At 41.9% G+C, this 14,068-nt stretch overlaps 1 protein-coding gene across 3 annotated transcripts in view; it reads left to right on the top strand.

Annotated features, from left to right (window-relative positions):
* The first annotated feature begins 11,936 nt into the window (after positions 1 to 11,936).
* AMPD3 (adenosine monophosphate deaminase 3) overlaps positions 11,937 to 14,068 on the top strand; it is a 31,944-nt gene continuing 29,812 nt past the window's right edge. For 2 of the 3 annotated variants that reach the window (XM_075427543.1, XM_075427546.1), the window contains exon 1: positions 12,552 to 12,712. In XM_075427543.1, coding sequence (XP_075283658.1) covers positions 12,691 to 12,712 — 22 coding nt within the window. In that variant the 5' untranslated portion in view covers positions 12,552 to 12,690. Of the gene's footprint in view, positions 12,180 to 12,551; positions 12,713 to 14,068 lie in introns of those variants that run through there. The other variant, XM_075427545.1, reaches the window with a different exon arrangement.

Genomic DNA, 14,068 nt, shown 5'->3' with positions numbered 1-14,068 from the left:
ACTCTGTCCAGTTCTGTGCTCCCCACTTCAAGAAAGATGAGGAGCTACTGGAGAGAGTCCAGCGGAGGGCTACGAGGATGGTGAGGGGACTGGACCATCTCTCCTACGAGGAGAGGCTGAGGGAGCTGGGCTTGTTTAGCCTGGAGAAGGCTGCGAGGGGACCTTATAAATGCTTACAAATATCTGAAGGGTGGGTGTCAGGAGGATGGGGCCAAACTCTTTTCAGTAGTGCCCAGCGACAGGACAAGGGGCAAGGGGCACAAACTGAAGCATAGGAAGTTCCGTCTGAACATGAGGAAGAACTTCTTCCCTCTGAGGGTGACGGAGCACTGGAACAAGCTGCCCAGGGAGGTGGTGGAGTCTCCTTCTCTGGAGATATTCAAGACCCGCCTGGACAAGGTCCTCTGCGGCCTGCAGAGAATAGCTCAGAAATAGTTTATTCCATGAGAGGTGTATCAGTGAACTTCCTTGTGTAGACAAAAGCTTTTGTAAACAGGACAGCTTGGCACATGATCTACTCTAATGTAAATTCAACTTCTGGAGAAACAATATATCATGGGTTTGTGCAGCACATCAGCTGGGGAAAATGGAAACACTCCACAGGTGTTTCTCTTCTCTATGAACCACATTGTTGGCTTTTCTCTGTCCCTAATTGTTGTATTACGAACTTTCTGGCCTCCAGCTCTTTGTTCTAATGATTAAAAAAGACTAACATTTTTTTGAGGTCATAGTGATAATATGATAGTCCTTTTGAAGGGATTCAGTAAACAGAATACAGCAGTAATGCATCATGGTATTATCAGAACCTTAATTTTTACTTCTGACAATATTATCACTAAAGAAACTCTAAAGATTTTTAAAAACTTTAAATATATATTGGACAGAATAACCACCAATAATAAGAAAAATAGGTTTATAAAGGACAAGACTCACTCAGTTTCCTTTCTCGAGCACACTGGGCAATTACTAAAAGGAATATAGCTGTTAAGTGATTCCTTTAAAGGACAGCTTTCTTGTTACATAGTCCCTCCTGTTTAAGATGGCCACTCAGAATTAGCTTCCAAAATAACTAATATAATTCTGCCTTACTCTGAGATTCCTGGTATCAACTAATTTTTAGTAGTTATGGTTGGCCACATGGGATTCAACTCTTGAGAATGATTGACTCTAGTATTCTTAGGCACCTATGTGCAGATCAAAATAAACCACTTTTTTTACAGTGTTTGCTTCTTCTCATGGACCTTCAAGAATCTTAGAACACCAGCTTAGATTTAGACAACTATCTTTCAAACACTGGAAGTTAGGTGAAATAAGTTCCCATGCCCAAAGCCTGTCCTACCTTTGAATTACACATATGCTAGTTTGCTAAATGGACATTAGGATTTAAATGAATCGCTGCATGCTGCCTAAGAAAATACTAGTATTAGACCAGACTTGGACAGAAAAAAAACAGAAAAAAAGGAGAATTATTATGGGACAATGCCTTCTGACACGGACCCAGGAAGAGATGGTTTCTCTCAGAAACATCAGCGGTTTTTCCTGGTGTGACTCCTTTTGTCCTCCATCCTACATCTCCGAAGGCAGCAGAAGCTGTTAACGTTGGCTCAGTCATGGTCCCAGCTCTGCTTTGGCCCCAGTCTTTTCTTCACAGAGCAGCAAAATTTTGTTTTGCCTGTTTGTTGAGTAGTCATTAGCTGATCTGCACTCACCTTCTTAGGTTACATTAGGAGAACAAAGCCAGTCCAACTATTTAGATAATAACTATAAAAATCAAGTTTCTTTTTCTCTAGAAGTTATCCATAGAGGCAGAAAATGACAATGTGAATATGTAATAAGGGAAATGACTGTGGATGACAAATGTTGAACAATTATATCTGAGCTCACCATGAGAAATGATGAGGGAAAAAATCAATGTAAATTGTGTGCATATCTGTTGTGTGCATGCATGCATGCATGCTGATTACGAGGAAGCCATTGAAGCTTGTTGCAGCATTTTGAGGAAAAAAGCAAGAAACCTGCACTGTGGCCTCTTCCCAGCGTTCTGACCAACTCCAGAGCACTGCATCAAGTTTGGTATGCCAGACTGTCAAAAAGGCAGTTCACAGAAGGAAGGCCACACTACAGAGAACTGATTAAGCATACACCCTGAGGGAGGAAGCAACAAAGCAGCACAGGTATCTGAAGGGTTTAAAAGTCAGGAAGAAATGAAAATGTATAACTAAAAATGATAACATGAAAGTGGCTGAGCCTAAATATCAGAGAAAACTTTTTGACTAGTCTTGGGTGTCTCTAGCGAAGTCATAGAAATCTCCACGTACAATTTTAACACTGTTAATTCTAGCACCAATACCTGTACAGTTTGCAAGAAACAAGAACTGTCAGTGATCACTATGAAAAACTATGAGTTGTTTTCCCTCTCTGACCGTTGAGATTGCACTTAGACCTTGCTCTTGCACACCGAAGTCCAAAACATAAAAAAAGTACATTTTTAATTTAAACACTAGGTGGCTCTGTTGGCTTTTTAAAGTGCAGCATTTACCAAGCCTGCACGAGTTTTGAAAAGTAGGTAAGACTCAGAGAGATGTGCTCCATTGACAGTCATTATGGACTATATAACCTTTTGTAGAAAAGCCTCTATTGTGCATGCTCACGACGAAACAGATACTATTTAAAAAAAAAAATTGTCTTCAGCCTTTGACAAACTTGGAACTGATAGCTAGTGCAAGGGGCAAAAAGGGATTTGCTTTCGGTTTCTCCCTTGTGTTTTACCAAATTTTCAGTTAATTGTACCCATGGGATGCCTGTGTGGTGACTACGGATGGGAAAATGAAGGCTATGGATTCTGGCCCCATGTATTCAGAAAGTTTGCGAAAGTGGTTTTAAGCTGTTCATAAGCTCTTCCAATTTTTGAACCACTTTGCACTGATCTGTGTCCTACTGGCACAAGAAACATTCTATCCTTTTTGTCTTGAGCTGGTTACAAAGGCACAGCTAGGCAGCTACGGATCATGTAAGCACTCCTTCCTTCCCACAACGCTCCAAAATCCTGAAAAATTGACCTGAGGGATTATACTTGTTGATACCTGTGAATGTAACAAGTGTAACATGTAGGGGATGTTATCACTTCAGGTGGTCAGAATCATTGCACAACCAAAACAAGTCTTGGTTCTTTGTGAATAATTGGGAGGGTTGTAAGATAAGAGACTCCTGCAAGACTCTCCTTTAGGCCTTGGGAGAATAGGTATGCAAGCTACAGAGATAAGGAGGCTGCAAGATGATCTCAAGACCCCCAATGATGGAAGGACATTAACACCTACCAATGAGTTATCGGAAAAAACATTACTATGATATGCATTTCTTGGAAATGTAATTAATATGTATGTTAACACAGCATAAATACCTAGTAACTGTGTCTCTTCGGTGCACATGTTTGGAGGAGAGATCCCCCCTGTGCCTGGTGCGGTAACAAAGAAAACCTGCTTAACAGTCTTCCAACTATTGAGTCTTCAATTCCAGCTTTTCACTGTATCATTGGATTCCATTCCTCCAAAGTGATCATCCCAGAGCAGGCCAGGCTGACTGGCAGTCAAATGGCTTCTTTTCAGAACAAGGGACCCAAACCAGCCTTAATTTGGGGGAAAATTGATTCCGCATTATCAATCAACAAAATTAATGAGTAATTTCATTTGGGACTGCAAAAACATTTTGTATGTCTTTCAAAGGTATTGCAGATCTACAGTCCTGTCTTCTCTAGTATTTAGCCACAGTTAGCATACTTTCTCATGTCAGAAAAGAAATGGATGCATTTTTTCTTAGCAACCTTTCAACTATCACCCTGGACATGGCCGTAACAGTTACACCTTTAAAACTTCTTTGGTCTTCCTTAGTGTACAATTTTCACCTGTAGGATTCATCACTGGAGTAGTCCTTGCAGAGAATTTTGGCAATCAACAACAGCTATATTTTGTATGAACAGACTCAGTGTATTACGGACTGTTGAAGCATATCTGGAAAAGCAAAGAGGTAGCATGCATGTGAAGTTTACTCTTGCTCTTTTACCAGATATCCAGTTGCAGTACCGGATTACTAAATGAACATTTGCATACAGCAAATTTACCTTTCCCCATTGTTTTGGGGTAGCATATATATAACAATTTAAAATTTATGTCATTTATATGAAATAACAACACAATCTGAGTTTCGAAGAAAGACTAAATCGAACTGAAAAAAACAAAGTTGAAGAAATATCTATGTGATGGTCTCTTTTCTAATATCTACTAATTTAAATTCTAGATTTCTCTGATATTTCTGTTTTGTAAACAAAAGGTTGTCAAAATTCAGAAACTAATTATTAGGGAAGCCAGGCAATGAGTTTAACAGCTCTTTTTTTCTTCCACTTTTGTCTAGATCTGAGAAGACTGGCTGTTCCTTACACTCTGCTTATGCCCACTGGATTGTACAGGAGATGACAGGTATAAGCCATTCAAACAGGTGACTAATCTAGCAGGTCATCTTCTATCCTGAACTTTCTTTCATTTGCTCCAGTCTCTGTTGACTGCCTGAGTCTCAAAGAGATTTGTCCATGTTTGAGCTACTCCCTATGCAAATTACTTCTTTTCAGCTGCATGATTTAGCAAACAGTTTATTATGTACAGAGACCCTCCCCACAGATCCTTTGCCTTTCCATGGCAGCAGAATACGCCTGAGCATGGTAATCTATGCCACATTCCTTTGGCTCAATAGTGCATTGCTGTCACTTGTCTAAGCATCAGTTAGAGGATGTCTTTGCAGTATATTGGGGACAGACATGAGCTTACACTGGCTAAGAGCTAGTGTAAAAGCAAAAAAGCTAAGAGCTCAAAGAGCTGTGCTATATCTGGTCATACAACTTTTGGATTAAAGCTGGCTCAGATCTCCCTGATTCACAGTGCACTATGAAGATGTAGAACAAGCTCACTGCCATAGGAGGTTGGGGACACCAATACAGACATGGCTAAAAATGGAACTGGACTCTTTCTTGGAAGACATTCACTGACTGACGAAAATCATTTAGGATAGTCCAGATTCCACCTCCAGTTCATAAAGATGATACAGCAGTATAGGTGAGGCACAGCAGGAAAAGGATTCTTCTGTCTTTAACATCATCTATCTACTAATGTTTCTGTTCATACTGGATTTTCCTTATAGGGCTGGCTAGGCATTAGCAACAAATGAAAAAGGAAAGGAGTATGAAGGTATATGGTCAGTAACGTGTAAGCAGAGAACCAGAGCAAAATCCTGAGCAGAGCACCCCTGTACACTAATTCTTCAAGGCATCCATGGAATTCAAGGCCTTTCCATGGAGAAAAAAGGCTTAAGAAAAACAGGAAAGAACCCAACATAAAACCAACCAAACAAAAAACCCCAAAAAACCCCCACCCCACCCCACCTCCCCAATTTACCAGGGGCACTAAATCATAAAGGAAAGGTATGTAAGAGTTGCAGGCTCAAAAATTGGTATAGAGGGAATTGAGTGAGGCATCATCACAGAAGCCCTGACAGCATCTGCCACTCTGTGAAAGTATCCCACGTGTAGATCACCTGATGATGCTCTGCCTGCACGCAAGAGAATAAGCGAACAGAAACAGGCCACATCTGCTCTGGGATTCCTCCTAATATCTGCTACAGACTGAGTACTGAGCTAAGGGGCTCTTTTGTCTAGCCCTGATGGCACTTAAGTGACTTGGAAATCTATCTTTGCCCACAGACATTGGAATTAGCTCTTCTGATTGTGGCAGCAGCTGAAACATACACCTAGAGATACACAGAACTTGATTTTCCTTTGTCCATATTGGAATAAGTTCACTCTGCACTAACTCTGAATCAGTAATGTCTTTCTTAGACCCCCAGAAAATGGCACAAATATGACTTAGGTATGTGTGCTGTTCTTGTGACTAGAAGGGAATTTCCTCCAGGTTAAGGAAGAGATGAGAGTTTCACAAAATTGCCTGAGTGAAATGTACCACAGCAGTAAACAGGTCATGAAGACACTTTGGAGCCAGAGAGAGATACATCTCTAACAATGCAAACATCGCTTTTCCCTCCTTTTAATTTATACGCACTTATGGCACAAACCAAGAAGTCTCTGATAGGAATGAAGAGTTATGTAATGTGAAATCTGCATTCCTTGCCATATCACTGGTGTGGCCACAGGCTGCTGGAAGGGCAGCGAGCTGCTGCCACGAACGCAGCTGCTGGTGCTGCAGACATCGCCCTCGGCCCTGCCCATGCGGGAGAGGAGTGGAACGCAGGGCACATCCTGGTGCTTGATAGTGGCAGGCTGACGTTGCCCTCTTGGAGAACCATGGTTACAAAAAATAAAATATGTTGTTTTCTTACTGTCTATAGGGTTAAAAAAAATGATGGAAAAATTCACAAGCTGTAGATTCCCATACCTAATATTTTAGATGAGCTTTATGGAAAGAAGATAGGGGCTTTCTAGGTCATTTTGCATATAAGCATAGGCCTACCTATAGCATTTTTTTACTCAGGCAGGTTGGATGAAAACAATAAAGCAATTCCTCACCAGGTGAAAATTTAAGTTTCTACATGAAAATAAGCACATTTTGGGTTGGATTTCTTGCCAACTATGCCTGCTTACCACTGCACAAGCAATATAGAGAAGGTTTAGTTGGGCTGTAAATCGCCAGTAGAAATCACCACGCACAAAGGAGCTCCTGGCTTTGGAGGCTGCAGAGTTTCACTCACACTCATAAAAAGAGAGACTTAAAAAAAGAGAAGACAACAGATATTCTGGGAACAGGGAAGACTGCAGTTCAGCAACATCTAGGCCTGAGTTTAACACAACATTTGTGTAAGGTTATATCTAAACCATATCTTGCATTTCACAGTTTCTGAGCAGTTATGTGCTCCACCTGCATCACACAGATATCTGTTATTTGGGAATGAAACTTCTCACTTGGGGGCCAAATAATCCAGATGTAAACCCTTGTCACAGATCATCACAAAAACCTTAAGGGCCATCTGAAAGTAATACAAATGCAGATCTGAGTATCACTTAATGGAACTATTCACATTTCCGCTGCAAATATAATACATAAACCAATTCTAAACATACAGTTTAGATTCCAGTACTGATTTTTTCAGAAATGAAATAAGTCAGAATATGCTTTATTTTAGGGGCTTCCAAAATAGACCACAGAGTTCCTCTTTGTGAGCTGTAATCACACTGTTTCATTAATCATCATGCACTGGCAGTGTCTAATTTATTAGACTGTTGCTTGTGAAGTATTTTATTTTATGTGCATTCTGAGCAAATAAAATTAGTCTTAAAAGAAAGCTGAGTAAAACAGCATTGTACATCAGTGGTGGTTAAAAAGTATTTCATATGCATATCACACAACAGATGTGAAATGTCACTTTCAAAAAATTGTCCTTTTTACAAATCAGATTAAAGGTCTTTCAGCTCCACATACAAGTTTTTCTAATGCAGTCAGATCTCTCCCTCTTAGACCAGCTCCAGAATTTCAGATAAACAATGTAAATAGTTTGCAAAGTCCAGGCTAGGTAGGTTTGAGATAAACTGGTTTTAAACTAGCACTTTTACATGGCAGATGTGACAAAGCAAGGCAGGCAGTAGACGCCAGCAAAGAATTTGCCAGCTGGCTGGAAAAAAAGCTTTCTAAATATCCAAATGACAGCTTACAATTCCAAACACACCAAAGCGTCCCATCTTGCTTGTGAACCTTTCTTGTGCAATGAAGTATTACAGTATATTCCATTTATAAACTAATGGAAAACTTCTGTTATTTCAGACTCAGATTATTAGGGCTGTACAGATACTTTCCTGGTTTCTTTTTAACGCAGTGACTGAACAGTCACATCCTTTTGTAATTTCTATAGTTCCTACTTCCACTTCAGTTTTTAAACAAGACTTATATTTGCATACTATATGTATTTTATTTTATAATAATATACTACAGGATAATTATACTCGCAGTTATCCTTTGAGATAGGAGAATGTCATTTGACTGAAAAAACCAAGAAACAGGATTCTAAACCTACTATCAGTTCTAATGTCAGTGCAAGTAATTTTCAAAACATTTTGCATTTTATAGAAGCATAGTTGTATCTTGTAGGTACATGCTCCGAACACTACAGCTATCCAAGATGGAGTTTCTAAAAAACTGGCCTAATCAAAGATTCTCCTCCTTGTTGCCCCTCTCGTATACTTTCTGGAATGGCCTTGAGCAGTCTCCAAAACACAGAAAATTTGCTGCTTATATTTAGAGTAGGAACCAAACTTTTAGATTAAAAAATTCTAGTTTAACTCAGTGCTGAGAAAGACCCAATCACCTGTATCAAGAGTTCTTAACTGGGTCAAATTCAAATACAGGACTGAATACTCCTATGTCCAAATAATTTCTACAAGCTTTTTGAAAAGCAGTGGATAAGAAAGATGATGCTTTTTTGATTTGCTGACTTAGAAAACAGACAGATATGATTTGCTTTGTATGATTTCAATCACTCAGTGGAATAATTTTCTCCTTTTTTGAATGACCACACTTTTCACCTATTGTTTTGTTTAAAAAGTTGGATCATTCTTCTTTTCTAGCAGAGAATATTTGATAATGCAGTTCAATTGCGTTTCACTCTGGGCACAAACCTGCCCTCCAGTTTTTGGACATTACTTTATTTAACCGTGTTTCTTTGCTGTTGGAATCTCAGTTGCTCTTCAGGAAGTAAATGCATGTGTGCCAAGCATATAATTAACTGAACTGATTGAAGGTTAGAAAAGCAAGTAGTAGGTCTAGTATTGCTTGGATGCCACTAATGGCTACGTTATATACTGAAATATTTCATTTGATCCATTAGTTGTTTTGTTGTTATCAATATCACAGTCAGTAATACGAATCTACATAAAAAAAACTAATTCAAAATCTATTGGCTTTTAAGGCACTGTTCAAACGAAAGCAGTACGTTGTAACAACTGAAGCAATTTCAAGTGAGAATGAGAGACCATTTCCTAATTTTGATGAATATGCATTTCAGCTTTCATCACCTCTTCCAGACAAGATTTGTCTGTTTGTAAAAACAGGTATTAATAATACAGATGTACATTTAGGATTTTCTTTAATTTATTCCATTTCTTAGCAGATGTTGACATGCTAGCATATCTTGAAAACTTTTATTGCATTTCCTTTTGCTAAAACAGATTGACTGTGAAAGAGCAGTCCAAATACCATGTACGCTGGAATAATCATGAGTTTACATCTCTAAAGTAGGGCTTAAAGCAAGTTGAAGGCACAACATAAATTTAAAAAATAATATAAAGAAATGTAACCATTTGTAACTTTGTTGTAAAAGGGGATAGCTTTTTCTTGTAGAAGAAGATTAAAAAGATAAAAAGAAATACATTTTTACACAGTGCAAAATTTACCTGAGAGAGCTTGCTACACAAAATAAGTGAACCAAAACCTGGATGGCTTCAGAAAGTACTAACATTTTACCATAGGAATCAGAACATTTAAAATAACTCTGGAGACACTTGCACTACTTTCAATATGGTGTATAGAAGTATAATCTACCCACAAAATGGACTGGCAGAAAGACTCCTTCATAGGCCACATGGCAAGTGTTTAACAAGGTGTTGACTGACATCACTGGGATGTTCCAAGTCTGGATGCAAAGTTTAACGCTTTATGTTTTGCAGGTGCTAATGGAAGTGTACAACATCACCTACTTTTGAAAATATGTTATTTCATTGTTGTCAGCTTAGTGTTACTAATCATTTCCCAAAGATACATGAGAACTGATCACTATGAGAGTGGAGATGGGACGTGAAACTGGACCTGCTAGTCAAATACATGTTCTGAACACAGTTTGTATAATAACTGATCAGTAATGGCTTCTGCAAAATGTCACAGGACTTGAAGTGTTTTCTTGTTAATTTATTACCATTGCCCTAAACTTACAATCCATCCTGATGTTATTACAGACCTTGCAATAGTATATTCTTAATGCTTCAATTACTATAGATGCATTTCCTAAGTATGATCTCAGGTTGCCTTTAACGGTTTCCAGCTTGTTACAAAAGAAAAGCTCATAGTCATGGTCACCTGGAGCAAGTGTCCTATGTCCTTATGGATTTGTACTTCAGTGCTCATAGAAGCTTTTTCTTTGTTAAGGCGTTTTAAGAATTGTGTGTGAATTCTCCAGCCTTCATAAAATGTGAACTCACACTGCAACGTTTTCTTTATTTGGGGCATACAAAGCTGCCTGTTTCCATGAAAGAAAACTCTAAAAACTGTTATCTTTGAGACCATTATTTTTTCATTGTGGTTGGTAGAAAGCCAGCAATAGTACAAAAAGGAACTCTTTCAGGCTCTTGTGTCCCATAGTCAGAAGACAGATTCAATCAAGTGTGGAGGCAATATCCATTTGCGAATCTGAGAAGAGGAATCCAAGAAGCCATGGGATACCTGAATGCAGCAGGCAGCGCACAACTATGATTAGAGAGCCACTAAGGAGCCCAAACTGCCAGGCAAACTCTGTGATGGGAAGGCAGGCAATTTTGGGCAAGTTCAGGCAGGTGGTTGGGAGATGGACATGGGGAACAGGAGAAAGCAAGCTGAACTAACAGATCAGCAATCAACGGGTGTACTGGATAGCCAGCAGCAATAGGTGTCCTTTACTCATATATCATGTGGGCTGGGCAACCGTGAGTCAGACTCACAGACACTTACAATATGTAGTTTCCTGGGCGGCAGATGGCTTGTCTGGGTGTAGCCTGGCAGCAGCTGATGAAGACATTCAGAGTTAATGTGGGGGAAACATGCACATGCAGCACAAGCCTTTCTTCCAAGCTAAGAAACAATGTCTATTTTTTTTAGTATTATTATTATTTTAAAATCAATTGGTTTTTTATGATTTTGGATGGCTGACTCATTTTCAAATGCTTTGGATTGGCACATCTCATACAACAGCCGTGGCCCTAATTCTTAGCTTCTTTACAAGCATGTGAAGGTGACTGTGTTGATACTAATACAAGAGTCAAAATATCTGGTCTTTGCAACTCAGAATTTGCAAACTTTTGTAACTCTTCTTTGCACCTCAAACTTTGTATGGTCACTTACTTCCTTTTCACTTCCATTACTTCACCAGCTGTGTGAAGAAAAGGAATTTCTGAAGTCAAAAACATCCAAAGTTATGAATGGAGCATTTCTTCGTTTACCAAGTTCAGACAACATAAGGGACAGCACACTTCTCACAGAACTACCTGATCTCTTACATGTTTTGGGAGATCTACCTTTACCCTGCTTGTCTTTTTACACAAAGGACCTTGTTCTTCAGTCGCTACATTCCCAGCGCTTCCCTGCACTGTAAAGATATTTTTATATTTAAATGTCTTCAGATTAGACTCCAAGTATTTTAACCCAAACTTACCCTAAACGTCCCTAAACCTTTCAGCTTCAGGGCCCAAATCTCTCAGAATAAGGTCAAATTATTTTACATATTAAGATCTTCATTCCTGCTGACTCATGCTTGTTTTGACCTTCAGTTATTTGTATCGGGGTCTTTACCTTCTAAGTTTATTTTATTTCTAAATATATACCGAGCACCTGAACCGTGTTGCTATACTGAGGGACAGACATTGTTGAAAACACTTCTGATAGGGATACATCGTCAGCAGACTTACTTATGCGGTGTCATCTTTGCATCAGCCTCACGACGTTCTGGTCTCGAATTAAAGTTTTCTACACTAAAGCGCTTTTTGAGAAGGAGTTTTGAAATAAGCGATTGCAAAAGCGGCACTCACGGCGCGTCCCGCACCGGCCACCCCCCAGCTGAGGCGAGCTGAGGCGGGCCGAGGTGGGCCGGGGCCGGGCCGGGGCGGCGCGCCCCGGGTAGCTCCCTCCCACGACGGCGAGGAGACATGTGACAGCGCGACTTCTGTGTCGAAGCCTCCGAAGGGGAAGGGGCCGCCGCGAAGCTGGGCAGGAAGGCTTCCCTCGGATCCTCCGGCTCCCACTGAGGCCGCAGCCCCACAAGGCAGGCACCGTCTCTACCCCCACCACTCCCGTCGCTGCAGGTGCTGGACGTTCCCGAAGCGGCTGCCTGCTCCCGAAAGGAACAACCCCTTCCCTTCTGCCGCCCCGAGCGCGAATCTCCTCAGAGAGGTACGGAGAGCTCGCGCGCCCCTCCTCTCCCCGCCCCCTCAGGGTGACCGTTAACGGCCCCCCGCCCCAGGGCTGGGCGGAGCAGCTCTCCTCCCCCGCCAGATCCGCGCGGGAGGGAGGCGGAGGTCGGCCCTATAGCCGGCGCCTCGCCTGGCAAGAGGCTGCGCCCAGCGCCCCCCACCCCCCGTCTCAGCACCCTCCTTTCGCCGGCCCCACCTGCTGCGGAGCCGCCCCGGGCCGCGATGCTGCTGTCCGGGAGGCAGTTGGCCGCCCTGGCGGGGCGGAGGGCGCGGCGAGCAGCCTCCTCCGCTCGGGGGCCGTGGCGGCCATAAAGGGCCGGGGAAGGGGCGGCGCGGCACTGCGGTACTGGGGTGGCCGGCCGGCGGGTGAATGCGGCAGAGAGGAGCGGCGGCATCTGGCGGGAGCAGCTCCTCCCTCCGCCGCCGGTGGCTTCTGACAGAGTCTTTCCAGCCGGCGGGAGCGCCAGTGGCGGGGCCCGGCCGTGCCCAGCATGGCTTTCCCCGGGGCGCTAGGTAAGTCCCGAGGCGGGAGGCAGCACCGTGCTGGACTCCCCCGGGTTGGTGGTGACCTTGGTCGCCGCCCCGGCGGGAACGAGCCCTGGGTGTCGGTGTCGGGGCCTCCTGCGGCATCAGCGCCCAGCGCTCGGCCCTGCCCCACCTGCTCGCGGCGGCGGGGTGCGGCTGCCCGCGCTGCCGGCTGCTCCTCGTGGGGCTGCCGAGGCCGTTGTTGTCTTCATGGCGTGCGCTCCTTACATACTCAAGTCTATTAAGTTCCTGATCAGTAATTGCTTTTTGAATAATTATTCCATCATTTTTTAATGCAGCGTCAGGAGAAATTGCTTTCTTTGCTTCCACAAAGGTGCACAACTAAAGAGCAACCAAAGCAGCCTTTCTGTGAGAGAGAGATATTTGGGAAAAGAGCATTTGCTGTTGCTGGATGGCATTCATACTGCCTCCCCATCACATTAAGATGTCTAGTTGTTGCTCTCCCAGTCACTCACCTTGGGTAAAGGATGGCACTTCTGTAGAAGGATACTGGATACGAGATCCTCATCCCTTTTACAGTTCAGGATGGCACAGCTTGCATGAGTATTGCATGAGGTGCCTCACAGTTATTTTAGGTTTATTAAACCAATTTCAGTGACATAAGCTAGCAGTGACATGGGTGAACTTACCTTTCAAAATGTTTTGTGCCTTCGTCTCTCCTTTGCTCGAGCAGAGAACGTGAGATGAGGTTCTGTAAGAGAAAAAAAAGCTTTGGCCTCAGTAGAGGATTGTACTTGTATCTATACATTCGGAGTCTAAACTATCTTATTGTAATGATTTAAATACAGCATGGTTTCTCATGCAATGTATTTCCTACTGCATTTCTGTTTCTGATCACGATTCTCTAAGAAAATTCCATTTGTACTAAAAAAATTCTTGGGGAATAATAAACATACAACTAATTGATTTTTCCTGTCCTAGTCAGCTAATACTGAAAATATTTTAATTGCTGATTTAGCAGCAGAAGAAAGATTGCTATTCCACATTTTGCTATTACGGCTAGCACTCACTGTAATCGAGTAACTATAAAGACTGTTCTCTCCTGGCTGGAGTGATCCAAAAGGCCCTTGTTGCTGGCAACTGTATGTATGGCAGTTACTGTTGCTGACAACTGTCTTCATTGCGGTCAGTGGAAAGACTCCCATGACTTCATTGAGGTTTGAAATTGAGAAACCGAATCTAAGTTTGGATGCTTCTAAGACATCGTAGTGCATTGTCATTGAATCATTCAGCTAAATGTGTATGTATTTTTATATTTCTTATGTAGTTTTGATAATAAAAAACTTTGTAGGTGTTTTTATGTTTCTGATGTACTTTTAATGT

Source organism: Opisthocomus hoazin, chromosome 7, assembly GCF_030867145.1.
Source record: "Opisthocomus hoazin isolate bOpiHoa1 chromosome 7, bOpiHoa1.hap1, whole genome shotgun sequence".
Classification (NCBI taxonomy): Eukaryota; Metazoa; Chordata; class Aves; order Opisthocomiformes; family Opisthocomidae; genus Opisthocomus; species Opisthocomus hoazin.
This window is presented reverse-complemented; position numbering and strand designations above follow the sequence as displayed.